Source organism: Carassius carassius, chromosome 2, assembly GCF_963082965.1.
Source record: "Carassius carassius chromosome 2, fCarCar2.1, whole genome shotgun sequence".
NCBI lineage: Eukaryota > Metazoa > Chordata > Actinopteri > Cypriniformes > Cyprinidae > Carassius > Carassius carassius.
In genome coordinates this window covers 11212447-11240229 of record NC_081756.1, presented here as the reverse complement: position 1 = coordinate 11240229, position 27783 = coordinate 11212447, and the positions used below count along the sequence as shown (strand labels likewise).

The 27783-nt window shown below is 39.2% G+C and overlaps 2 protein-coding genes across 3 annotated transcripts; both read left to right on the top strand.

Annotated features, from left to right (window-relative positions):
- The first annotated feature begins 118 nt into the window (after positions 1-118).
- Positions 119-11368, top strand: LOC132096715 (tRNA methyltransferase 10 homolog A-like). Its single transcript, XM_059502264.1, has 8 exons — positions 119-195; positions 946-1147; positions 8928-9090; positions 9289-9360; positions 9456-9530; positions 10282-10431; positions 10699-10804; positions 10922-11368. Exons 2-8 carry the CDS (start codon positions 960-962, stop codon positions 11155-11157), a joined length of 990 nt encoding a protein of 329 aa, XP_059358247.1. The 5' UTR covers positions 119-195; positions 946-959; the 3' UTR covers positions 11158-11368.
- Positions 11369-12799: 1431 nt separating this feature from the next.
- LOC132102418 (nectin-4-like) lies at positions 12800-27341 on the top strand. 2 transcript variants are annotated; one of them, XM_059507255.1, is made up of 11 exons: positions 12800-13595; positions 16664-16873; positions 17625-17792; positions 19600-19878; positions 21931-22048; positions 23623-23786; positions 24178-24316; positions 24423-24498; positions 24801-24857; positions 25044-25217; positions 26174-27341. In XM_059507255.1, the coding sequence occupies exons 1-11, from the start codon at positions 13547-13549 to the stop codon at positions 26561-26563; spliced, it is 1824 nt and encodes a 607-aa protein (XP_059363238.1). In that variant the 5' UTR covers positions 12800-13546; the 3' UTR covers positions 26564-27341. The 2 variants fall into 2 exon arrangements, with proteins under 2 accessions (XP_059363238.1, XP_059363237.1); XM_059507254.1 differs by having other exon boundaries at positions 16661-16873.
- The last annotated feature ends 442 nt before the right edge of the window (positions 27342-27783 follow it).

Here is a 27783-nt window from a genome sequence, read left to right as displayed (position 1 = left end):
TTGGATAATATTTTTTATATACAATAAAGTTATTGATGAGTGTGAAAAAAAAGTGTATATTTGATTGAAGGTCCTTACTTGCCCTCACCAACATGGCGAACTGTTGAGGCTCCCCAGAGCTCCCACAAAGAGCGAGTCGCTTTTAAATGACGCAGCGTAAGTGAGCGCGTGAGATGAAAACACCACTGCAAAGAGGTAACGTTATTTGTAATTCTGCTATTCGCATTTGTCATTATAACATGGGCCATTTTAAAGATAATGTCGAAATACTCGTTTAAAGTCCCGTTTTGTTGCTGCGTTATTTTGATATACAAACAGCTGATGTTGGTGAACTTACTGAAATGTGACCGTTAGTTATATTACGTTAACCTGGTTTACATGTTAAGTAATATGAAATTAATACCTTGATACAACAAAATACCTGTCAGAGCTCATGGTACTGCAGGGAAAAGGCTGTGAGCTGCCGCCTTCGGGGGAAAGCTTTTCTGAGCATCAAAGTCGCGATTAAACTCGCATACGGTGACTGCAAATTGTGTGTGTGTGTGTGTGTGTGTGTGTGTGTGTGTGTGTGTGTTTAGTCATTAATTTGTTTGTTTGAGTAGTTGTGGGAATGCCGATTTTTTTCAGTGACTCAAATCTTTTGAATCGGTTCTCTTTAAAGATAGTCACTGACCCCATTTGCGTGAATAATAGGAAATTGAAACATGCTATAATCCTTTATTAAAATCTGCTTACCCACTAGACGCTCCTTAAAAGCATCTTCCCCTCAAATGGCAACAAAAATATTTTTAGCATTTTCAAGCCAAAATGAATGCTGTATTTCAAGAACATGCTTGTGTTATTTGAATTGAATGCAATCATTTTCAAGTAATCGTAATGGAAATATCCAAATATATTGGGAAAAAAAAATATCTCTTAACATTCGTTTCGTTGTTGGTACTCCAGGATCTTCACATTAAATGGCCACCGATTTGGCCGATAAACCTGCTGTGCAGGAGAGCAGCCATAAATGTGCAAACAGCGAAAATGAATCTGCAAAGGATGAAAATGAGACTGTACAGACTGGAGAAACTGAAACACTGTCTAAAAGACAAAAGAAGAGACTTCTCAAGAATCAACAGTGGGAAGAACAGAGAGAACTTCGCAAGTAAGCTGTGTAGTTTTAATATAATAATATTTATTAATATTTTGAATGGGCTTTTATTAGTATATTTTTTCATTTTTTATATGTATAGTTTTCATTTTAGTTCAAGACAGCATTTCTAATATTGAAAACAAAGTATGACAGTATGAAAAAAGTATGCTTTTCATGCAATATTTATCTTTTGTTTTATTTTCGTGATGTTTCATTAATTAACATTTTCAATAACAATTTTTTTTTTTAGTATCAGTTTTATATATATATATATTTGGAAAATTTTCTTTTGTCCTTTTATTTAACCAGGTAAAACTTTCTAAAAATTAAAAATCTCTTTTAAAGAAGATTTCATATTTCATAAGAAGAATACTAAAGCAATGTGTTGACAACAATTAAAAACATTTACAAATTAATCTATCCTATAGAAAAACGTGTACCAGTGGTTCCCTTTCAGTCGGTCACTCTCGACGCCACGTCGGTGACCGACGAATATGGGATATCGCTTCGATAGACCAATCTACTTTGAGTGTAAACTAAACGAGCCAATGCACATTGGCATTCAATTATTGCATCCAGCTGCCGCTGATCACTGCGTGAGTATAAGAGAGTTCTGCTTACCTTGAACTGTGTCTACGGTGAACTGCGAGTTCAGCACGCTCTGGGAAGCTTTCTGTGTTGGCGGGACGGCGCTACAGCGGCGGTCGTTCCAGTATCGAGTGGGTTGCACACTTCAGGCTGCACTATCCCTGTCGTGTGGCAAGCGGCCATCTCCCCTGTGCGCCTCAGCACTGAAAAGAGCAATTTCCTAAAAGAGCAAATTTTCTCTAAAAGAGGTTCACGGGTGCATCTTTTTAAAGACGACGGGTCGTCCTTTTAAGGATGCCGTTTCACCCGTGCGTTTCTGGGTGCGGTCGTTTCCTGGCACCGGGTGATGGTCACGATCGCTGCCTCACGTGTCTGGGCATTAAGCATGCTGAGGTGGCTTTCGTGGATGAGTCCTGTTCCCATTGCGGGAAGATGACCATCTCGGAGTTGCGAACCAGGCTCCGCTACCTTCAGGGGGGCGGAGTCCCGCTGCCTCTGCCGTGAGAGTTGCGGACGGCCAAGCTCCGGACCCCACTCATCCTCTTCCTTCGCCAGATGGCAGCAGCGGGCGGTTCGAGAGCGTCAACGAAGGCCCTACTCACGCTCCCTCTGCCAACCCGTGGAACCAGGTGAGCCCTGCACCCCACACTCGCACCACACTCCGGCCTGCTCACAAGCCGCCCGAGTTGGGTCCCTGTGTTCCACCTCGCTGCCCCACTGCGGGTACGGCTGTGGTTCCGCTGGTCCCGCTTGTACGGTTTTTAAGCGCCTGGTCAGCGCTACCCAGCCCGTCTCGCTGGCTTCTGCGAACCATCAGCCTCGGCTATGTGATTCAGTTCGCCCGGCGTCCCCCCAAGTTCCGTGGTATCCGCTTCACTGCAGTGAAAGCGTCCGATGCCCCTGTCTTGCGGGAAGAGATCGCAGTCCTACTGGCGAAGGACGCAATAGAGCCGGTCCCTCCAGCCGATATGAGGACGGGGTTTTACAGCCCCTACTTCATTGTACCCAAGAAAGGCGGTGGGTTACGACCGATCTTGGATCTGCGAGTTTTGAATCGGGCCCTCCATCGGCTACCGTTCAAAATGTTGACACAGAAACGCATTTTCAGGTGCGTCCGTCCCCATGATTGGTTTGCAGCGGTCGACCTGAAGGACGCGTACTTTCATGTGTCCGTCCTTCCGCACCACAGACCTTTTCTGCGGTTTGCGTTCGAGGGACGGGCATATCAGTACAAGGTCCTGCCCTTTGGGCTGTCCCTGTCTCCCCGTGTCTTTACGAAGATCACGGAGGCAGCTCTCGTTCCCCTCAGAGAGCAAGGTATTCGCATACTCAACTACTTAGACGATTGACTGGTACTAGCACAGTTTCGAGATCAGTTGTGCGAGCACAGGGATGTGGTGCTCCGGCACCTGAGCCTGCTGGGCTTTCGGGTCAACTGGGAGAAGAGCAAACTCTCGCCGAGGCAGAGGATCTCTTTTCTTGGTATGGAGTTGGATTCGGTCGAACAGACAGCACGCCTCACAGAGGAACGTGCGCGGTCGGTGCTAGACTGCTTGAATACGTTCAAGGGCAGGACAGCGGTCCAACTGAAACTTTTTCAGAGGCTCCTGGGGCATATGGCGGCCGCGGCGGCACTTACACCGCTCGGCCTGTTACATATGAGACCGCTCCAGCACTGGCTTTATGGCCGAGTCCCGAGGTGGGCGTGGAAGCGTGGCACTCACCGGGTCCAAGTTACACCGGCCTGTCGCCGAACCCTCAGTCCGTGGTCAGATCTTGCATTTCTCCAGGCGGGGGTGCACCTAGAGCAGATCTCCAGGCATGCTGTGGTTTACACGGATGCCTCCACCACCGGCTGGGGGGCCACGTACAACGGGCATGCAGTCTCAGGGGTTTGGACGAGTTAGAGTTGCTAGCAGTACAACTTGCCTTGAACCGTCTCAAGGGTCTCACAAGCATGTGCTGGTCCGAAAGGACAACACTGCGACCGTTGCGTACATCAACCGACAAGGTGGTCTGCGCTCCCGTCGCATGTCGCAACTCGCTCGCCACCTCCTCCTTTGGAGTCAGAAGGTTCTGAGGTCACTTCGTGCCATTCACATTCCAGGCCTGCTCAATCGTACAGCCGACGAGCTGTCTCGAGCAATGCTCCCGGGAGAATGGCGACTCCATCCTCTGACGGTCCAGCTGATTTGGAGACTGTTCGGAGTCGCTCAGGTCGACCTGTTTGCTTCTCCAGAGACCTCTCACTGCCAGTTGTTCTACTCCCTGACCGAAGGAACTCTCGGCACGGACGCACTGGCACACAGCTGGCCACGGGTCCTACGCAAGTATGCGTTTCCCCCAGTGAGCCTTCTCGCACAGACACTGTGCAAAATCCGGGAGGACGAGGAGCAAGTCTTGCTAGTAGCGCCATACTGGCCTACTCGGACCTGGTTCCCCGAACTAGTGCTCCTCGCGACAGCCCCTCCTTGGCCAATTCCTCTGAGGAGGGATTTACTGACTCAGAGACGTGGCACCATCTGGCACCCGCGTCCAGACCTTTGGAAACTCCATGTCTGGTCCCTGGACGGGACGCGGAGGTTCTAGGTGACCTACCCCAAGAGGTAGTGAACACCATCACTTCGGCGAGAGCACCGTCTACGAGACACGCTTACGCCTTGAAGTGGAACCTGTTCGTTGAGTGGTGTTCTTCTCGCCGAGAAGACCCCCGAAGATGCCCGATTGCGGTCGTGCTATCCTTTCTGCAGCAAGGGTTGGAGCGAAGGCTGTCTCCCTCCACCCTCAAAGTCCAGGTTGCCGCTATTGCTGCGTACCATGACCCCGTGAATGGGAAGTCTCTGGGTAAGCATGACCTCATCGTCAGGTTCCTTAGAGGGGCCAGGAGGTTAAATCCTTCCCGCCCCCCCTGTATACCCTCTTGGGACCTGTCTCTAGTGCTTAAATAACTACAGCAGGGCCCATTCGAGCCTTTGCATTCAGTTGAGCTAAAGTTTCTTTCATTGAAAACTCTGCTCCTGCTTGCACTGGCCTCCATCAAGAGGGTAGGGGACCTGCATGCATTTTCGGTCGACGATTCGTGCCTACAGTTCGGGCCGGCTGACTCCCAAGTAATCCTGAGGCCCCGGCCGGGCTACGTGCCCAAGGTTCCCACTACACCCTTCAAAGACCAAGTGGTGAACCTGCAAGCGCTGCCCCTGGAGGAGGCAGACCCAGCCCTGGCTTTGCTTTGTCCCGTCCGAGCATTAAGGTGCTATGTAGACCGGACACAAAGCTTCAGGACCTCAGACCAGCTCTTTGTCTGTTACGGAGGCCGGCAGAAGGGGAGTGCCGTCTCTAAGCAGAGGATGGCCCACTGGATTGTGGATGCCATAACCCTGGCTTATCAGGCTCAGGGTGTGCCCTGCCCGTTCAGGTTGCGAGCTCACTCAACTAGAAGTGTTGCATCCTCCTGGGCGCTGGCTCGTGGCGCCTCGCTGACAGATATTTGTAGAGCTGCGGGCTGGGCGACCCCTAACACGTTCGCTAGGTTCTATAGCCTTCGTGTAGAGCCGGTATCCTCCTGTGTTCTCACCTCAAACGGGTAGTGGCACTGAGAGGCCCCGGTTAGTGTCGGCTTGCTTAAACCGCTCCAGAGTGTCCGTATTGTAGACCCTGTTGAGATCCTCCATCAACCTAAGCAGCTGGACGCAGCGGAACGTCCGGCGCCAGACCTTCATGATGAATCTGTGAGAACCATGGAAGGGTGGGTTCCATATTGAGACCTAAGCGGTACTCATATGTGTATAGTCCACGGTATAGCCTTAGAGCCCGTGTTTCCCCGGCAGACTTCTGCCTTCCCAAGAGTGTTCTAATCACCTCAAATTTCTCTGTATACTCCTAAACGGATGCTATATGTGTATTTGCCTCCGAGACCTCCTTCAGGAAGGATGGGCCTTCCGCAGCGTCCCGGCTCCAAGCGGGCCGGGTACGTTTTCCCAGTGTTATCCAATCTCACCCAGTGAGGTAGTGCTTTGACAACGGGGAGTGGAGCTACTTGTTCAGAGCCCCGGCCTACACCTAATAGGGGCGCAGGCGGCTCGCACAGGGCACTGGAAGGGGCAGCACCCATGGCGCTTTGATAGGGATCCCATATTCGTCGGTCACCGACGTGGCATCGAGAGTGACCGACTGAAAGGGAACGTCTCGGTTACGTATGGTAACCCTCGTTCCCTGAAGGAGGGAACAGAGACGCCACGTCCCGTCGCCATGGTTGCTGTACCGCCGCTGAGCTGCCGGGTCCCCGGCTCGGCTCCTCAGCGAAGAACTGGTATGCATTGCACCTGCTGCTCTCTTATACTCACGCAGTGATCAGCGGCAGCTGGATGCAATAATTGCATGCCAATGTGCATTGGCTCGTTTAGTTTACACTCAAAGTAGATTGGTCTATCAAAGCGATATCCCATATTCGTCGGTCACCGACGTGGCGTCTCCGTTCCCTCCTTCAGGGAACGAGGGTTACCATACGTAACCGAGACGTTACGTCTGTGCATTGATAATGGCGTCCAACCAACTCTATTATACAAATTGCAATGATGGGTATTAACATTACAATTTAATACAACCCGAATTCCGGAAAAGTTGGGACGTTTTTTAAATTTTAATAAAATGAAAACTAAAGGAATTTCAAATCACATGAGCCAATATTTTATTCACAATAGAACATAGATAACGTAGCAAATGTTTAAACTGAGAAATTTTACACTTTTATTCACTTAATTAGCTCATTTAAAATTTAATGCCTGCTACAGGTCTCAAAAAAGTTGGCACGGGGGCAACAAATGGCTAAAAAAGCAAGCAGTTTTGAAAAGATTAAGCTGGGAGAACATCTAGTGATTAATTAAGTTAATTGATATCAGGTCTGTAACATGATTAGCTATAAAAGCTTTGTCTTAGAGAAGCATAGTCTCTCAGAAGTAAAGATGGGCAGAGGCTCTCCAATCTGTGAAAGACTGCGTAAAAAAATTGTGTAAAACTTTAAAAACAATGTTCCTCAACGTCAAATTGCAAAGGCTTTGCAAATCTCATCATCTACAGTGCATAACATCATCAAAAGATTCAGAGAAACTGGAGAAATCTCTGTGCGTAAGGGACAAGGCCGGAGACCTTTATTGGATGCCCGTGGTCTTCGGGCTCTCAGACGACACTGCATCACTCATCGGCATGATTGTGTCAATGACATTACTAAATGGGCCCAGGAATACTTTCAGAAACCACTGTCGGTAAACACAATCCGCCGTGCAATCAGCAGATGCCAACTAAAGCTCTATCATGCAAAAAGGAAGCCATATGTGAACATGGTCCAGAAGCGCCGTCGTGTCCTGTGGGCCAAGGCTCATTTAAAATGGACTATTTCAAAGTGGAATAGTGTTTTATGGTCAGACGAGTCCAAATTTGACATTCTTGTTGGAAATCACGGACGCTGTGTCTTCCGGGCTAAAGAGGAGGGAGACCTTCCAGCATGTTATCAGCGTTCAGTTCAAAAGCCATCATCTCTGATGGTATGGGGGTGCATAAGTGCATACGGTATGGGCAGCTTGCATGTTTTGGAAGGCTCTGTGAATGCTGAAAGGTATATAAAGGTTTTAGAGCAACATATGCTTCCCTCCAAACAACGTCTATTTCAGGGAAGGCCTTGTTTATTTCAGCAGGACAATGCAAAACCACATACTGCAGCTATAACAACAGCATGGCTTCGTCGTAGAAGAGTCCGGGTGCTAACCTGGCCTGCCTGCAGTCCAGATCTTTCACCTATAGAGAACATTTGGCGCATCATTAAACGAAAAATACGTCAAAGACGACCACGAACTCTTCAGCAGCTGGAAATCTATATAAGGCAAGAATGGGGCCAAATTCCGACAGCAAAACTCCAGCAACTCATAGCCTCAATGCCCAGACGTCTTCAAACTGTTTTGAAAAGAAAAGGAGATGCTACACCATGGTAAACATGCCCCGTCCCAACTATTTTGAGACCTGTAGCAGAAATCAAAATTGAAATGAGCTCATTTTGTGCATAAAATTGTAAACTTTCTCAGTTTAAACATTTGCTATGTTATCTATGTTCTATTGTGAATAAAATATTGGCTCATGTGATTTGAAAGTCTTTTAGTTTTCATTTTATTAAAATTTAAAAAACGTCCCAACTTTTCCGGAATTCGGGTTGTATAAATCTGAGCGCAGCGTGATAAAGAGTGTCCAAAGAACCTAAAAGTTTGGTAGATGCCGATTTATACAGAATGTCTACATAATCAAGGACTGGCATAAATGTCACAAACCCATCTTCTTCTTGCCTCGGATGAAAAGCAGGGTTAATTTCTGTAATAGAACCCAAACTTTGCCTTTAGTTTTGTCCTTAGTTGATTAATATAAGATTAAAAAGATAAAAAGGAGTCATCAAGCATAAAACTGAGATATTAATATTCTGTCACTACATCAATTATAGTACCCTGTGAGGTTTTGAGTGATAGTTGATATGCAACTTGCTTCTTTGATCTTGAAAATAACATAGCTTTAGTTTTAGTCACATTCAAATTCAGTTTTAGGCCACAAAGCCTTTGTTGCATAACATCAGAAGCACTCTGGAGTAAGGACACTGCTTGGTGTAATTTAGTTGCACTACAATAATAAATCACAGTGTCATCAGCTTAAAAATGAAAATTGACTGATATTAAAGTAAAGATTATTAATATAAATAATAAAAAGCAGAGGCCCCAAAACAGATCCCTGAGGAACACCCCTCATAATCTGCAATGGTGCAGATGAATGGCTTTCCGTTTGCACACATTGTGTTCTACGCACTAAATAGCTTTCGAACCAAGAAGTTGTCTAATTTGACATTCCAATTTGTTTCGGTCTAGTTTTTAATAAACTGAAAACAATGGTATTGAAAGCCTTGGACAAATCGATAAAAGTGATACACAACAATGACCTTTATCAAGCGCCTCAATGATATCATAACCCTGATTGCAGCTGTGTTTGTACTGTGCTGTTTCCTAAAACCAGAATGATTATGTGATAAAATATCATGTTCTTTAAAATATGAAATCAATTGCTCTCTAATAAGAGATTTAAAAACCTTAGACAAAGTTCAAAGTTTAGAAATCAGCCTATAATTAGAAGTATTTCATTTATTAGAAGCTTTAATTGTTCCTTGTTTTATGAAAAGGCAGAAACGTAAAGAGAGAAAACAACAAAGGAAACTGGAGAGACAAGTGCAGGCTGAAGATGGAGTGGAGTGGACAGGAAGGAAGCGTTTGCGCAGGTCGGCAGAGCCCAGCTCTCTCAGGCTGGTCATAGACTGCAGCTTTGATAACCTCATGTTGCTCAAGGTATGATGAAGCCCAGCACTTTTTATTTGACGTTATAATAACATCAACTTCAGTACAGTAAAAGGCATCATTTTAATACATTTATTTGTATGTTGCATTGCAGTGTTTGCAGAATCAAATGTATGACACACTTAAACACAGAATTCCTTCTTTTAAGTTCAATCACTGAATTCAATCAGGGCTAACATTTTTGTATAGGATGTAAAGAAACTTCACAAGCAGATTCAGAGGTGCTATGCTGAAAACAGACGCACACTACATCCTGTACAGGCAAGTATTTCCTTCAAATTGATATAATAAAAATGTGATCTTTAAGATCAAACTTAAAGGCGAGCATTCATTTAACAGCCATTTCACATCCTCAGTTTTACCTCACAAGTCATGGCGGTCAGTTAAAGCAAGTCATGGACGAAATTAACAAAGGCTGGGTCAACTGGAAGGTATGATGTTAAAACACTACCAAAAATACGTATTACAAATAATTATCGTTTTTTTTTCACGTTTTTAATGTCAAATATATATATATATATTTATTTACTACAAGCAAAAAACAGTAAACTTGTTATTACTTTCACCACTGTCTGTTCATCCAGAATACTGAGTAATCCATTTGCACACTGAAATATTTTCTATGCACTTTACTGTCCATTGCACTAGTGTAAATGATGTTTTATACAAAATCCATCTGTATAGTATGTTCATAGTATACCTATCTGTATATCATGCTGATCGTATTTAAAATATGTAAATTATATCCATAATACTAACTTATCTGTATAGTTATTGTACATATGTAGACCTTGTATATTCTGTACTTACTGCTTATTGCACTTCTGGTTAGATACTAACTGCATTTGTTGCCTTGTACCTTACATGTGCAATGACAATAAAGTTGAATCTAATCTAATCTAATAAACAAATCATAATGTACATTTTAGGCTTGTGTATACAAAATGCATATCTGACATTTATTCAATTCTTCAAATTCTTCCTATGTTTTTGTGTTGCCAATGTTTTGTACACTGTTGAGCCCGTCCATCACCCGCACAAGAAAACTCATTAGTTCTGCACGAATCATGATTCATAATGACAAAGTTTGCAGCGCTAGAACGAGTATATTTGAGGTATGAATGTTGGATAATGGCAAGCAATGCCTTTAACACATCTCATCTAAATTTCAATGTGGTGTAGGATGTCCATTTCAGGCCTGATGCATTTCATGAAATCCTGAAGAAGGAGGACCTGGTCTACCTCACCTCGGATTCACCCCATGTGCTGCAAGAACTGGATGAGGCCAAAGCCTATGTGATTGGAGGTCTGGTGGACCACAACCACCATAAGGTGAGTGACTTATTAGAACTAAAAGAGGAACTTTACCCTACACTCTCAGAGATACAAAACTGTAACTGGGGAGAAACCCTTTCAAAAGCTATTAATATGTACTTTTTAGGGGGGCCTTTTACCAAAACTATCGAACTTGCATGCCCTGCCTGCACGGAGTTAATTTATTCTGCGCTTAATATAGGGGTGACACTTGTCGACAGATTTTTATTTTTACCCTGAGGTCATTAAAAGCCTTCAAAAAGGAATTCAAATGCTCTATTACAGGGAATCACATTTGATCGAGCCCAAGAGCTGGGCATTGCTCATGCTCAGCTTCCGCTGGGCAGTTTTGTCAAGATGAATAGCCGCAAGGTGCTGGCTGTCAATCACGGTGAGATTCCCTTCCACACATTCTCTATCTAGATATGCATTGAAATTACACTTCTTCTGTAATACACTATTAAGTTTTCTGGTAGAATTTAACCAATCATTTCCCCCCTTGCTGCAGTTTTTGAAATCATTCTAGCATTTCTGGAGAAACGAGACTGGCAGGATGCTTTCTTTACCGTCCTGCCACAGAGGAAGGGAGCTCTGCCAGTGGGCCAAGAGAACAAGCTCGGAGAGGGCAATGACGAGGAAGACTCTGGTGAAGACTCAGACACAGAACACCCAATCTCAGAAAAGAGTACAGACTCTAAGGACCATTTAGAAAGCAAAGAGGAAGAACACAAACCAGATGTTTAATATTTAAGCTGTTTCATCTTTTAGGCATTTTTTTTAATTGGTTGTTTTCTGATTTCCCAGTTTGAAATGATTCATGCAGAGGTTTGTATTTGAAGGTGTTTTTGTTGAAACAAATGTGATGAAAAAATAAAAAAAGAGAAATTACCCCTTTTTAGCTTTTTCCATGTACTGTACAAGCATAAGCAACAAACAATTTTCTGTAGATCTTATAAAAAAAAAAAATTGGGAAAATTTATTTTATAAAAACAAGCTTTTTTTTTTTTTTTTTTTTGTTTTTTTTTTTTTACTAAGAAACAGAGACTCTGCATAGTAGCTGTTTTTGCTGATCTGTCGCAGTGGGATTTGCATAAGTGTGCCAAGAGAACAAGCTCAGACAGAGCAAGACTCTGATGTAAGCCATCCAATCTCGAAAAAGAAAAATATCACAAAAGACCAATCAGAGCGCAAAAGGGAGGTACATAAAACTCAGATTCCAGTAAAAGAGAAAACAGGGCAAAACTTGATCTCAAGTAGTTTCATCATTTGTTGCGGTCATATGTTTGTTCAGTTGTATTTTCAGATTAATGAAATATCACATGTATTTGAGATGCTGATGTTTTTAAGCAAATTTTATGAGGAATATTCCTTCTCAGTCTCAGACATTTAGATCTTAATACATGTGAATGAAGTGATGGTCTACATACGTATAGTATTTTATCTATTATTAATATTCTGATAATCTGCATCAAAAAAATCAAATCTGCTAATAAACCTAAATGTAAACGTTAATGTAAAGTTAACTGTTAAAATATTGATTACTGTATTGTAAATCACAAGTTTTGCATTGTGTTTGAGCACTACTCAAATTGTCCCCTAGATGTTACCTGGTTTCATAATAAAATGTATAAGTTTGATTAAATGAAAAGTTAAAGTCATAGAAATATCTTTTACTATTCTTGATTCAGTTCAGTTTTATCTCTGTAAATATTTTCACAATATATCTTCATTCTTTTTGCAAATAATATTTTCTTTCAATATTTGAGTTTTTTTAAGTTCTTCATTGGCATAGTTTTTTTTTTTTTTTTACAATATTAGAAAAGCAATATTATTGAAAATTTTTGAACAATTTGTTTGAGAAACAAATAGTATAATAGAGCAAAATTTAGTCAGATCTTGACTGTTTTATTAGTATTACATTTATTTCAATTAAATAAAATTCAACATGAATACAATTTCTGGACATTCAAAGCAGACAGAAATGCCCATCACAGTGAGAGCTTTCCTCATCGTGTATAACTCTTTTTCAGCTCAAACCCTGGTATGGAACACTATTATATTGAACTGGGTAAAAGTGCCTGAGGCTTTAACTGTTTTCAGGAGGGAGAACAGGTTTACAGGTTTTGCTGCTCTCTTTCCTTTAGGCCAAGAATGCAACAAGATACGGTAAATCTCGCAGGTCCGTGTAGCTTTCATACACATGCTAACTATGTCAACACTTGCAAAAATGAATAAATCAAATACACTGTATTGTAGTTTATCCAGAAGGATATCATTGGATATTAAGAAATCTTTTTTTTTTTCTTTTTTTAATCCAGGGGAAATAGCAAATCACTGGTATCTTCTTCAGAATAAACTTGTTTTTTTTTTTCACTGAAACATTACGGCAGAAACAAAAAACCTGTTAAAGTGAAATCGACCATTAAAGATCGCAAACGATTAAGCAATTACAGAATATTGAATCGGTAGCTAGTAGCTAGATTGAATCATCAGATTGGAAAGAAACACCCGGATTAAAAACTGGAAAGTTGAGTTGAGCAGAGCGCGTAACAACATGTGGAGAGCTGCCTTTAACAACAGGTGTCTGTAAGACATTTCCTTCTCTCAGAGCATTTTCACGCAATTTCAACCCGAACGTCGGAAGAATAATGGAAATACCCCGTTTTTCTCTCAACATGTCGTAGATCTTAAAACGATACGAAAACGCAATAAACTGGAGTTATTTTTTTTTTGTGCGCTCCCGTGAGGACTTGCGCTCGGAGATGCGTTAACTTTTCTGGATATAATACATAAACATTGTATTTATTGATGTTGATTCCTTTATTATTATTATTATTATTATTTATTTATTTTTTTTGCACTTCAAATGAATTAAGCGACATATCTCAGATGTTGATTCTGAACGAATGCTTTCGGTTTTTTTTGCGCTGGATCTCCACCACCTGATCTTTTTCTAGCCCATGAGAGTCTGTCTCCTCTTCTCCAACGTCTCCTGACTGACTGGATTGATTAGGAATACAAGTAGCTCTTGAGATGGACACTCAACTGGTATATTAATAATGACACAATAATGTCACATTGAGATCGCTGAACTGATAACCTGGGCTCGGCTGAAAGTCTGAACTGGTGGACGATGAAGACAGTTTCATATATTCTTGCTGTACTGATCATCTGGAACTCAGGTGAGACATTTACATAGCATATATATATATATTATGAATACATATCTAGTGTAATTGGAAACATTATAAAACATGTTGCAGGATTTGGGGTCAAAAGTTTAGAAAAAGAGCTTCACTACACGTATTCGGTTGTCTAATATTACTGGAAGAACTGGTTCTGATGACAAACTGAGTGTGAATCAATGTGAAAGGCGCTCCCTACTCATGCGCGCGCGCACACACAATGTCTTGTGCGTCTTAAGGAGTGTTTTATGGGTTGATGAAGTTGTGAGAATAAGGGCGTAATGAATTTGAGGGTGTTGTCAACGTAACTTACATTTTTGAGTGATTTTTGCCTGTGTATGAGCTATTCATAAAGATGTGCTCATGTGTTAATGCACGGTTGACCATAGTTTTTAATAATTGTAAGGTGTTTGAAGTTCAGTTTCGCCAGACAGGCAGTCATATACTGTAAATAGATGACCAAATTTCCAACTCTGGATATATATTGATCTGCAAATAACAATGCACGTAATCTATTTCTATTTATACTTGAGATTTTGGTCATTATTTTCCAACCAGGAACAATCTGTTTTTAATTGTTTTACTTCTGCTTTTTGACACCAGAATGACTAAATTGTCATAATAGCCTCCAACAATACAAACAAACTGTACCGATGTTGTTTGTAATGCCATTATGCATATGCTAAATTATTTTGCGATCTAGATGGTTGCTAGAAAATGTTTGGCTGTTAAGACAAAAATAAAACTAATTATCCAATGCCTTTAAATAACTTGTATTGCCAGCAAATACCGTTGTTATTCTTTAGAAAACCATCAAATGAATACTATATAGCATATAAAGGATTTCGGAGTAAAAATTGTTTCAGAGGCAATTTTTTTTTGTGTGTGTATTCTATAAAGCATCTATTATATATTAAGTTAAATGGTAAATTAGTAGTCAACTGTCCCCCTGTCCCCTGATTTTAGTGCTAGGATTAGGCAACAGATGAAAGCCCTCAAGGATGTTGACTCAGGAACATACTGACAAATCATGTTGTGTGACACAGTGACAGAAGATCTATGTCAGAAATTTGTCAACAAGCTGAGAGGCTCGTCATTACGATTTATTGATGTAATCCTCTAGTCTTTGCAAACTGGACAATTGACTGCTTCAGCATAATAGTCAAGGCTCTGGGTTACTGACATAAAGTTCAATCTAGAGATAGAGTGACTCAGAAACTAAAGATTTAAAGGGATAATAGATTAATTACTGCCCTGAACGGAGATCCCAAAGCTCTTGAAAGGTGCAGGCAGAGAGTCCCAATAATTGTACAGATAATAGTTTGTGACTCTGAATTATTTGTTACTGCAAATTACAATAAACATTATGTATTTCTTATTCATATATAAACTTTTTTTATGCATTGATTCTTTTAATAATATATTATAATTCTGCTTTAAATTGCATTGATAATGGTGATTTAAATTATATTTTGCATTTTATTTATAGAATTACATTTTATTATATCATAAAATATATATTTCATTTTTGGATTTAAATATAAGTTTATTAGTTCATCTTATATTCAATTAACTTTGCATGCATGTCTGCCTCCAATTAGCCCTGAGAAACATAATGAGTTGAGCAGCATATCTAACTCTCGTCCACAAACACTCTTCTAGACACCTGTTTGTCTCTCACCCCTCTTCCTTTCTTTTATTTTGTTATCCATATCTATTCCACTGTCTGCTTCCCCCCTCTGTTCTCTGTGCCAGTTCAACAGTGTGATGAAAAGTGAAGGGTTCATGTTCGACCGTATACTGAAGGTAACCGATGACCTCTTTACTTTTACTGCTGGTATATTTCATACAGGTATATTTCTCTTAAAGGTGCTATTTCTCATTTTACGAAGGTACTACTTGAATCGCTTTAGGCTGTGTGATATATATATTCATGGGATGGCCTAGAATTAATTAATGTATTTATTTTTTTTGGTCTGGCCCTTTAACTTGTGGCCAGATCTTTCTATTCAGTTTGTGATGCCACAGTTATGAGTGCCACAAGAAACTTACTTTGGTGAATGGGTGCCGTCAGAATGAGAGTCCAAACAACTGAAAAAACAAAAACATCACCATAATCCACACGACTCCAGTCCACAAAATGATGTATCATGGCATAAAAAGCAGCATGTTTCTGAGAAACAAATCCATCACTTATGGTCAACATTAAGACCATAATCCATAACAATACTTCTTCCAGTGGAAAAAGTCCATTCCCTATTGTCCTCCCACATCAAAATCCACCTTTATAATCATTTAGATCTGTTTCAGAATTTTTTTGCCTGTAAACTGTTCTTGATCTGTGCATATGTCTCTCCTGATTCAGACAAGACGACTTTTTCATTGAAAAAATTATGTATAGAAGACTCATATTTTTGTCAGAAGCATCGGTTTGAAATTAAAACGTTGTAATGATGAATTTAGATGAAGCATGCAGCTTTTCACTTCACAAGACGTTAACCGATGGACTGGAGTCGTGAGGATTACTTGTGGATTATATTTCAGCTGTTTGGACTCTCATTCTGACGGCACCCATTCACTGCAAAGGATCCACTGGTGAGAGAGTGATGTAATACTAAATTTCTCCAAATCTCTTCTGATGTAGAAACAAACTCGCCTACATTCTGGATTGCCAGTGGTTGAGTAAATTGTTGGTACATGTTCATTTTTGGATGAACTATTCTTTTAATAATACTGCCCCTAAATCTGCAAAGGAAACGGAACTAATATTGAATAAATAATTACGTCTATCTAATATTCCGAATAATATAAAATATTACAAATGAAATCCACATAGTATAACTACCAATCCATTAATCATTCCACTGTTTATGGTTGACACATTAATATAGAATTCAAAAGATGTGCTTTCTGATTTTACGAACAACATCTAGCACAGTTCATCCAATAGAACGGATTTATTTTATCGTATTGCCGTTGTCACCATATTAAAAACGCTTCTCAAGTGGCTTATTAGTTTATTTGATTAAAACCATGTTCTCTCCTTTTGCTCTCTCTTTCAGCAGCCTGTGTAAGTGGAGAACAAGAACACTTTCTAGTGCCCCCTGAGTCCCCCTGGGCCATACAGTCTGTGGCAGAGGAGGAAACACGCTTACCCTGTCGATTCAATGTATCCAACAGTGAGATCCAGGTGGTGCAGGTGACGTGGGTACGAGAAAACTCAAATGGAGGGGAAGATCAGATTATCACTGCTCATTACACTAATGGCCAGACAGGTAAAACAATCTTTTACTTCACAAATATCAAAACTGTAACTGTTACATATTTTTCAGAATGTAATTGTTCTTTCATTTTACTAATATTGTTATCACCAAAGAAAGCCTTGCATTTGCAAAACACCCTTTTACCAATAAATGAACACATGCTACATTGTTATTGCCATGGGTATAATGATGCATCAATGTGTACATTGGTTAATGCATTTATTTCAAAATGACACCTCTATGAACTCTCTGTGGACAGCGGTCCAAGTGATTTGCATTTCTTTGTAATTAATTTGAAGTTTAATCACTATTTCTGAGTAAGAACTGTTTCAAACTAAATCCTATATCATTGTGGACTCCTAACAGTATTTTCTATAGGGAACTCAAAGTCATTTCAAATATGTTATTCTGCAGGGTTTAATCCAGCCTTGAATCTGGTAGTCTAACAATACTTGTACTGTACGACTGACTCAGTTTTTGCTTTCATTTCCCGTCTTGCATTCATTTTCAATGAATCATTAAGCAGATACTTTTTTTCAGTTCACTTTTTTAAAGAAACATGCAAATAATTTCCATGCAGGAGGCATTAGTGCAGAATCTTTAATATTTCTTCATAATTTAAAATTCTTTGAGAGAAAACTTCATGTTAATTTACATGTTTTGTTTTTTGCATGCTTTTTTGTTTTTGGGGTGCCTCACAAAAATGGTCAGAAACCAAATCTTACTGTCACATGTCATGTTTCATTCTGTTTCCCTCTCACAGAAAACCCTGCATACTTGGGACGTGTACGATTTGCAACCAGCGACCCAATAAGAGACTCTACTCTGATTATTATGGGCACACGTACTATAGATGAGGGCAAATACATCTGCAAAGTTGCCACCTTCCCCACTGGAAACTTTGAGACCAAGATTTTGGTCACTGTGTGGAGTGAGTACATTAATCAGGGCTACATGGGCAAACAGAAGACGGGAAACTTTTGTCATTCAAAACTCCAGTGGTGTATAAAGTACAGATCTCACAAGAAAATGACTTTGGTAGAAGTAGAAGTCACCGTTAGAAGTCAACAGTACTTACCATATTATCGCAGATGATGCTGTATGGCACACCCCTGACTCGACTTGAGTGGGAAATGAAATCATCCGCGGTTGTGTGCAGCGCGCACTTGTATGCACGTGAGCAAAAGTGTATTTTAGGACTTGCAAATGGCAGACCGCTGATTCATCAATCCTGCTTTCCTACAGTCCATGTTCTTCTAACTATTTTGTAGTAAGTAATGAATATACTTAAGGGAAGTGAATTGGAGTAAAAGTATAAATTTTTATTAGGAAATGTAGTGGAGTAAAAGTAAAAGCTGGCTGAAATATAAAAGCTCAAGTAAAGTACAGATACTCCAAAAAGTACTTAAAGGGTTAGTTCACCCAAAAATTAAAATTATGTCATTAATAACTCACCCTCATGTCGTTCCAAACCCGTGAGACCTCCGTTCATCTTCAGACCACAGTTTAAGATATTTTAGATTTAGTCCGAGACCCTCTGACATCAGAGGGTCAGTTAGAATTTGTTGAAGCATCGAAAATACATTTTGGTCCAAAAATAACAAAACTTATGACTGTATTAAGCATCGTCTTCTCTTCCGGGTCTGTCTGACATATGACACTGCTGATGTGTTTTCTGGTGCGCCCAGTAACAAAGATAACACGTCAGTAACGTCATACGTCAGCAGCGTCAATGCAGTGTTGATTTTCAGCACAAACTCTGGTTGACATTGTATCTGATTTTGGTCGAGATCCACCAACTTAAATCGGATGAGGTTTTCTGACTAAAACCTGCCAGCAGACTGCCGTGATATCAATCTCTTAACTTATGTGTTCCCACGAGAAACTTTGCGTTCACTCACAAAACTTTTGTCTTGGAAGTATAATGAGGTGGGAGGAAAAACTAGGCTATATTTCAGTGCTTTAGCGAGCAAATGTGAACACAAAAGTTTCTTGTGGGAATGCTGTAAAAAAATAATATTAAGAAAATGTAAAAAAAAAAAAAAAAGCTATATTCTCTTTTCAAAAAAAAATTTTCTCAAGAAGACAGAACAGAATTTTGCGAGACAAATGCAAAAATGTTGAAATGTCATTTTTCCTCCCATCTCATATTTTTTTCCTTCACCATGTCCCCTTAGTTTCTTTGTAGTGGTTAGAGTTAAAATCAACAGAGTTTATTTGAGTTTTATGTATATGCAGTGACTTTGCAGCAGTTAGCAATAAAAGATTTAGCCCTCAGTGATACAGCACAAGGATAATGTAAGCCTCTGTTTTTTTTTTAACACTATGATTGTCATTTCATTCAACGTCCCATTCATGTACAGAGAAAACCCGTTAACCATAAAGCTACCACTGCTATGAAGTATACAGTTATTGTTCTCAGAATGACACAAAAGCACTGTCTGCGTCAATGGGAGTGATGATGGATGTATTAATCTGAAAGTGTTCATTGTTGTTCCGATTACAAGATCATATAGCCACTGCTTTCTTCTTCAGAAGTATTGTTTATGGTTGTGTTCAAGCAGACTGTTAGAAACAAGAGAAGTCCATTTCACACTTTAACATTTTTTATAAATTAGACTGGTGAAATAATATTTAGTTTAAAAACAACATTGTCAATACTTAATTGTAAAGTTGAAATCCTATTTATTATGTTTTAAATGACCGTTTTGTTATGTATTTGTCATTTAATTTCACAGCTAAACCCATTACGTCGCTGCAGCCGTTCGTCCTGGTTGAGGACCAGTCGTTCCGTCCTGCAGCTATATGCCGTTCGGTGGCTAAGCCGATGGCAGGCCTCTCCTGGGACACAGAGCTCGCGGGACAGAGTCAGAACCGTAGCATAGATGGTGAGGTGGCCTCTATCCAGTTTTCTCTCCACCCTCTCCGTAATATGAACGGACAGAAGCTGGACTGTCTGGTCTGGCATCCATCGCAGAAAAGCCCAGAGAGGATCTCCAATAACCTCGTAGTACACTGTGAGTCCTAATCTCTCACCCTTATTGTAAATGTATATCAGAAATGTCTTGGTCAAAATTCCACATTATTGTGACATTCTTTTCCCCTCGGATTCTTATAACTATATTTATAAAAAAAAAAAAAAAGTAACACTAGTGATATCAGAATTAATTTAATTAATTCAGTACAATACAGTCATTTATACAAATGAAGTATATATGTATATATATATATATATATATATAAAACATTTTGTAGTATATCATTTTAATAAAAAAATCCATTATAGTATTTTTTTTAATAATTACCTTTTCACTACTAAAACTTGGGAGAGGAGGAATTATATGTACTTAATTATCATTAATCACTTATTCAAAATACAATTTCTTATTTCGTACAGTACACTCTAAAAGAAATGCTGGGTTAAAAACAACCATTTGTGTGTTATTTGGCAACCCAGCACTGGTTAAAGGGAGAGTTCACCCAAAAATTCAAATTAGCCCATGATTTACTCCCTCAAGCCATCTTAGGTGTACAGTAAATGACTTTTTCTTCTTTCAGACTAGCACAATCAGAGTTACATTAAAAAATGTAATGTAAAAAATAGTGGCTCCTGGGGGAGGGGTGTATAGTTTAATCTTTCAGTGAGATTGCCACTAACCCAATGTCTGGGTAACAAAACGAACAAAAAAAAAAACCTATCCAACACTGGAAAAAACAACTCAACAGGCTCAACTCTGTGGTTGTGCAGAAAAAAATATCCCAGCATTTTTAGAGTGCAATTTTCTAGTTTTAAATAAATATAATAAAGACGTTTCTTAAATTATTATTTATTTTTATTTTTTGTAGGTTTCTGCAAGTACTTTTTATAAGACGACGAATAATTAGTGCTATAGTTAATCTATAATTCATTTTGGCACTATGTAATAAGAATTATTTTGATGTCTCTTGATGTTACAGTAAGTCACAAAGCCATGTAATAAACACAAGCTGCCAAAGCACATTCTCTTCAGAATAATTGTTAATGTTGTCCTTACATCAGTATGATTGATGTACTGTTGCGCCACATCAAGTTTTATACGTCACCACCTGGATATGACTCAAACTTATTGTGAATTTCAAAATCTAAAACTTGTGAAATTGTGAAAACAACTGTGAATTTTATAACACCTTTCCTGTTAACTCAGCATGTGAAATAGAAATATGACAAAACTTTTGTTGCACCTATTAATTACTGTATGTGACTTCCCTCTGATGTGTTATGACACGTGGACATCTGTTTATTGTCTCTGATTCATCAATACTTTTAAAGTCATAATAATGTCTTCACTTTGGTTCACTGAGAATGAAAATCCAGTTATCATTTAGTCACCTTCATGTCTTTAGAAACCCAGTTGACGCTCTTACTTCTGTGGAACTCAAATGGAAAAATTCTCAAGAATATCCTAGTTCTTCTTGTTGTTGTTTTTCTCCCATTCAATTACACTGAAAAAAAAAACCTTGGTGCTTTTAAACATCAAACAGGATACAAAAGCACCATATAGTTGAAAGTTTTGTGTAAAGAGCAGTCTGAAATTTTAAATCTGGACAACTCAAGATAATGAAAGAGTTAACAATGTCTGAGAATGTCCTTTTGAGTCTGAACTTTTCAAGGTATCAATTCAGTTGGCTAAATACAAAATAAATCTGAATGATTCATAAATCGAACCAATCTGGTTTGTTGGTTCCTCACTTAAATTATTCTTTTTTTTATAGCTCCAGTCATCATGACTGCATTGCAAAAACAGCTAGTACTTAACTACGTAATTTATCTCCTTTTGTGTTTCACAGAGGAAAGAAAGTCATATGGGTTTAATTTAATTGCACTTTTTATTTATTTCTATGTTTTTATAACTCAAACATATACATGTCTCATAATGCCAATATAAGAGTTTGTACTGTGTCAACAAAAGGATCAGGTGAACTTATTGGTCAAACGGGAAGTTCATCACAAGTTCAAACAAGAGGCTGAATAGTGAGTTAGACACACCTGATTGTGAGATCTTTTTATTTGTGTTCATGTGTATGTATAGACCCTCCGAATGCATTAATATCTGGCTATGAGAACGACTGGTATGCTGATATGCAAGGAGCCGCGCTGCACTGCATTGGTCAAGGAAATCCAGAGCCTAAGCAATTCAACTGGATGAGGTAAAACTGTCTCTCAATCTGTTTGTTTGTTCATCTTCCTGTAAGCCTGTCTTGTCAGTTTCATTCTGTTTCGGTTGGCTTCTCTATCAGCATACCAGAGTAATCTCTAGGTGTGGACGAGAAGTTTGTGGCCTAAATTCATGAGTGAAGTTTTAATCGACTCTATCAGATAGATAGAATCTTAAGAATTAATACTGACACCGAGAGGTCATTGAAATACATTCATTAACAATAGTTAGTCATAGTCACACACCTATTTTTTTGGTAGCTTCCAGTACGGGTGACTAAGGGGGTGTAGACATGGACATTTAGAGTATCAAGCAATTCCTGAGACAAACATTTTCTGGTTTTCTCCACCTCGAGTGGGGAAACCTGTTCTCTGGCTGCTTGGTGTGAATGCAAAGTAAATGAAGTAACTGTGGCCTGGTGTCGTGTTGCAACTTGCACGGCAAACAGACAGATCGCTTTTTCACACGGAGGGAGAGCAGGGGATGAGAAAAGGCTGGTGGGGGGGAGATGAGTGGATTTATGACGATGGTGTCAGGAGAATTTGTCTGCATTTTTATGTGTGTTTTCAGATGACTCTTATCACTGTCCTCATGCAAATTGCGTGCTGTATGCAAAACATGTAAATTATAGTTCCTGGTATAAACTGTGGACAAATGACTTATTGTCTAAGAAGACATTTAGTTTAGACATTTAGCAAAATAAACCGGCCTGTCAGCTTTTAAAAAAGGGGGAGAAATGCACTTGGCGGAACTAAAACTTAAAATCTGTCAGGTACCAACATAGGTATTTTGCTTGGCAGCCCTCATTCTAAAGCGCACTATGCAAGTTAAACAAAACAAAACAAAACAACTACCTAGACTACGTTAAGTTCTGAGTTTCGGATTTTGTTGTGCTGAACAATAAAAAAAACTGGATCCTGATGCAAAACCAACTGAGAACTGCTGCTTTAAAGCATTATACGAAACTAGTTTCAATTTTTTTTCCAACCACTGCTGTAGTATGGCAAAAAATATTTCTTGATAAAATGAACTGAAAGTGACACAGATCAGGGACATTTTCAAGTGATATTCATGAAATCAAAAATCAACAGTTGTGCAGAATCCTACAGTATAGATTCTGTTGTTTTCACAGTACAGTCAGTAACACTTAAAAAATGTATACTTTTATTCAGCAAGGACACGTTTTAGTGGTCAAAACTTAGAGTTAAGACATTTATAATGTTACAAAATATCAAATAAATTCCATTCTTTTGACATTTCTATTCATCAAAGTTCCCTGAAAAAAAAATGCATCATGGTTTCCACAAGAATATTAAGCAGCACTGTTTTCAACATTGATAATAATAAGAAAAATTTTTTCAAGTCAAGAGTCAAGAAATGACTCTTTTGAGCAGCGAATCCGTATATTAGAATGATTTCTGAAGGATCGTGTTCAGGTGCAGATCAAGTCGATATTCAGTATATAATTAAGCATAAATCACGTGTCGAATCCTAGACTTTAGATTCTGTTATTTTTAGTGTCTGTTTTAAATTGTGGGAATTAATCATATTTCGTTGTTCACACAGGAAAGGTGAAGCTTTGCCAGAGGGTGTGACTGTGGATGGTGACAGGCTGCTCTTTTCCAGGCCCCTGAGCTTGACAGATAAGGGAGATTATGTCTGCACCACCACCAATCTGGTGGGATCTGGAAAAGCTGAGATTGTAATAAATATATTAGGTGTGTGTCCCACTGAAGTCCCTTCACCCATGTTGAAGTGCAGTGCACCGTGCTGTCATCTAGTGAAGATAATATGCAACTGCGTGTTTCATAATCTAGCAACTTATAAGAATAGTTCATCCAAAAAATGAAGATTCTGTCATCATTTATTAACTCTCATGTCGTTTAACACCTGTATGATTTTTTTTTCATCTGTGGAATGAAAAAGAGATGTTTGGCAGAATATACAAGCTGCTCTTTTCCCTAAAGTCATTCTCTAAAAGAACAAAAACACAAAAGCACCCATAAGGAAGTCTGACTCATGCACACAAATGATGACGGAACTGTTGTAACTGAATACAACTGTTATTCAATGTACAAGAAGTTCATAAGTTTTGTTGCATGTCTCTTTCAGAGTCATCACCAGTGAACTACATGCTCATTATTGTTATTGCTGGTGTTGCTGCAGTGGTTGTTGTCACTTTTATCATCGTGATCATTTCAGTAAACCGCTACTATAAGCGCAAAAATCAACAGCTTGCTACAGAGCTGGATGCAAAAAAGTAAGAAGATTTGTCTTACTTTTTGAACATAGAATAATTTACATAACTGTTCTGATTGTGAGAATTCCTGTACTTCAGTCTGTTTACGTATCACTGTTTTTGTAAGGGAGGAAATCAGCACCCTATCAAGACAAGCCTCGATTAGGAGAGTCAACTCGGGAAGCACAGACAACAGATACTCGGTAAAACACACACACACACACACACACACACACACACACACACACAAACTGTTTGGAGTTGGCAAGATTTTTGAAATGTGTTTAAACAAAGTCTCTTATGTTCATTAATGCTGCATTAATTTTCAGCATCTTTTCTCCAGTCTTCAGTGTCACACGATCTTTCAGAAATCATTCTAATATGCTGATTTGCTGCATAAGAAACATTTTTTTACATATGGCTTTTAGGGGTAACCGTATATTTTATGTACACAAGGATGAATCTCCCTCCCTCTCAATTGACCATTTATGTCTTTTTTTTAAAGGACGACAATAATCATTTAAGAGTCGAAGGGACAATACGCACAAGTCTCTCCTCACTGGTTGGTCTATTTTTTCCACATGCCGTTTTCCAAAAAAAATATTTTATACATTTACCAGTCACACACTGCAGTTATTCATTCTGATACACAATATAATGCATTCTTAATTATCTTCACAATTATAAGGCTTGTTTTGTTTTCCTCTCTAGCACACACATTAAAAACCCAAAACATTTCCTTTCACAGGATCGTCCTCGCTCCAGGGATAGTCGTTCCACCCTGGGAGGGCTGGACTCACTCGGTCGCCCTGTAATTTATAACACATCCAGAAGAGGTCGAGAAAAACTCATGGACCGAGCTGAAAGAGAATCCACTCGGCTGATGATGGAGTCTTATGAGCTGGACAGTAACATGTCACAGGTATGAGATAAGATTCATGAGGCTGCTTGAGCAGTTGATGTATCTTGCCACTTTCACAAAAAGATCTGCAATTTGTTGAAAAAGAACACAACATTTTTATTTTTCAAAAAATGGTAAGTGAATAAAAGTGCTTATAGCATTTTTGTAAACATGTTACTTGTTTAATATTGTTTTTTTTAATAATTCTGGGCTAGCTAGTTTGGGATTAAATGTTAGTTTGTAGCATTTTAATTTATATGTCCCATACTGTTCGATAGCTTGAGGTCAATACTCAGGCTACTGTAATACTTTTATTCAGCAAGGACACATTTTATTTTATTCTTTTGGATTTTCTACTCATTAAAGAAGTGTCATGGTTTCCACAAAAATATGACTAATAAAACACTGATAATAATGACAAATGTTGACCAAAACTCTTACAATTCTTACAACATTTGTACCAATGTTGGATTTTTAAGGCTATAGTGAAAAAAAATATATTAAATGAGAAAATGGCATATTTCGTTGAAGTTACTGTTACTACAGTAAAACTGGTAATATCCACCCACCATTTATTACTAAGAACTTGTTATATGGTGAAAATGAGATGCTTTTCATGATTTGTTAAGTTATTAATGTTCAATATATCAGTTCATCTAAAATGTGCATTTATTTCTTTAAAATTAGTAGCAGGAAATCAAAATGTACCCTAACTGTAAGACACCTTCAACGGTTTTACCCCAAATTCCATGCAAATACTCTAATAAAAATACTTTTTTTTTTTTTAATGATCTGATAAATCTAGTTCTTAAAGCTTTAGTAACTCTCAATGGTTCAGTAATGCTAACACAGTTAAAATATGCTTTATCAAATAATTGTGCATGCAAGAATGCTCATAATCACATGTTTACAATGGTAATATTCAGAAAACCCATCTTTTCCCTCCTCTTCACCCCTCTTCTTATTCAATGGAACAGGCGATTGAAATTGTCCGGTCCCGGAACGGCAGCGCCATTCTCCCAGCAGAGGGGAGGCCGCAGTCTGGAGGAAGTAGCAGAGGAGGCAGCAGAGGCCATAATTCGCCCTTAATATCCACATACCCTGCTCTTACAGATGAGGAGGAAGAAAGTTCTGTGAGTCCTGCGGATTCAGGAGTCCACAGAGGTTTAATGGAGCCTGACGGTTTTGAAAACGGCAGCAGCGAGACGGCGAGTTCACAGATATCTGAGGCACTATTCAGTCATTTTGAAAACACTAATGGCATACTGCGGCCCAAGTCCAAACCCAATAACATCCTTCTTCCGGCTCACACAACACTTTTCCTTCAAGCACATAGCCCACCTATCCACAGAGCTCAGATCGTTTAGAGGACTTGTTTAAAAACATCTTTATCACAAGACAAATTCATTGCAAAAACAGATAAACACAGTTGATATTACAACAGAAGAATTTGTGCCTCTGTGATTTCGCTCTCTAAAAGGCTGTGTCTGGACAACTAACCTTAAAATGGATCTTTGGTTTGAACTTTTATGAATACTTACTCAAGGTGGCAAAAACATGGACCAAATGGCCATCATTTAAACGAAACCAGCATTGCTCAAATAATTGCATAATCCACTGTGTATTCTGGAACTGGGACGCTTGAGTATTATGGGTCACAACATGTGTTTCAGGTACAGATTAACTGGAATCCGCTAGAGTTGAGCTCCTCTGTGTGACCAGGGAATGGAATTAAGATCTTTTTTTTATTATTATTGCAACCTAAGGCTTCACTTGAATTACTGTTGATGGAGAAAATACTACATGAACTCTTCACTGTGACTTATTGACCTTGATGTATGTAATCCAGAGATGTACAAATGGTATTTAGACATATTCTTTTTGAATATATGTGTGTATTATGTATTTTGCCTGGAAACTAGCCACTGCATGAATAGTATTATGAAGTATGGCATTACCATGTTATGAAACTCCTGCATGTTCACATAATGTCATTGTCGTTGTAGGAGTGCATTGTCATTGTTTACAACATTTATACTTCATTATGTACTAGAAAATGTATGTAGTTTTAATAAGGTAGTATTTCCGCAAGCTCTTGTGATCTTTTTGTCTAACAAAATATAAAGCCATGGGTCCTGATGGTAACTTTGGTGTATTTAATTCACTGTAGTGTTTGGGGGTTTGACTCCTAACCCTAGGGTTGTGGGTTCGAGTCTCGGGCTGGCAATACCACAACTGAAGTGCCCTTGAGCAAGGCACTGAACCCCCAACTGCTCCCCAGGTCCTGAGAAAGAGAGAAAAAAATGTTTCCTATTAACAATAAGATCAATAACAATTGTATAAAAGATGGTAAATCAGCATATTATGTGCAGGCAGGAAACGGGAAGAGTTTTGGAACGTTTGTTGTGACTTTTATTTTGAATTTAAAGCTGCCTTTCAGTCACAGGTCTTTTTAATCATTCTGCATAGAACTGCATTACAGTAAAGTTCTCAAATTGACTTAACTGCCTCTAAATGTTGAAGAAGATGTAAGAAACTGGTGATACCTTGGAAATGGCAATTCTTTAATAGTGTTTTTAAAATGTAA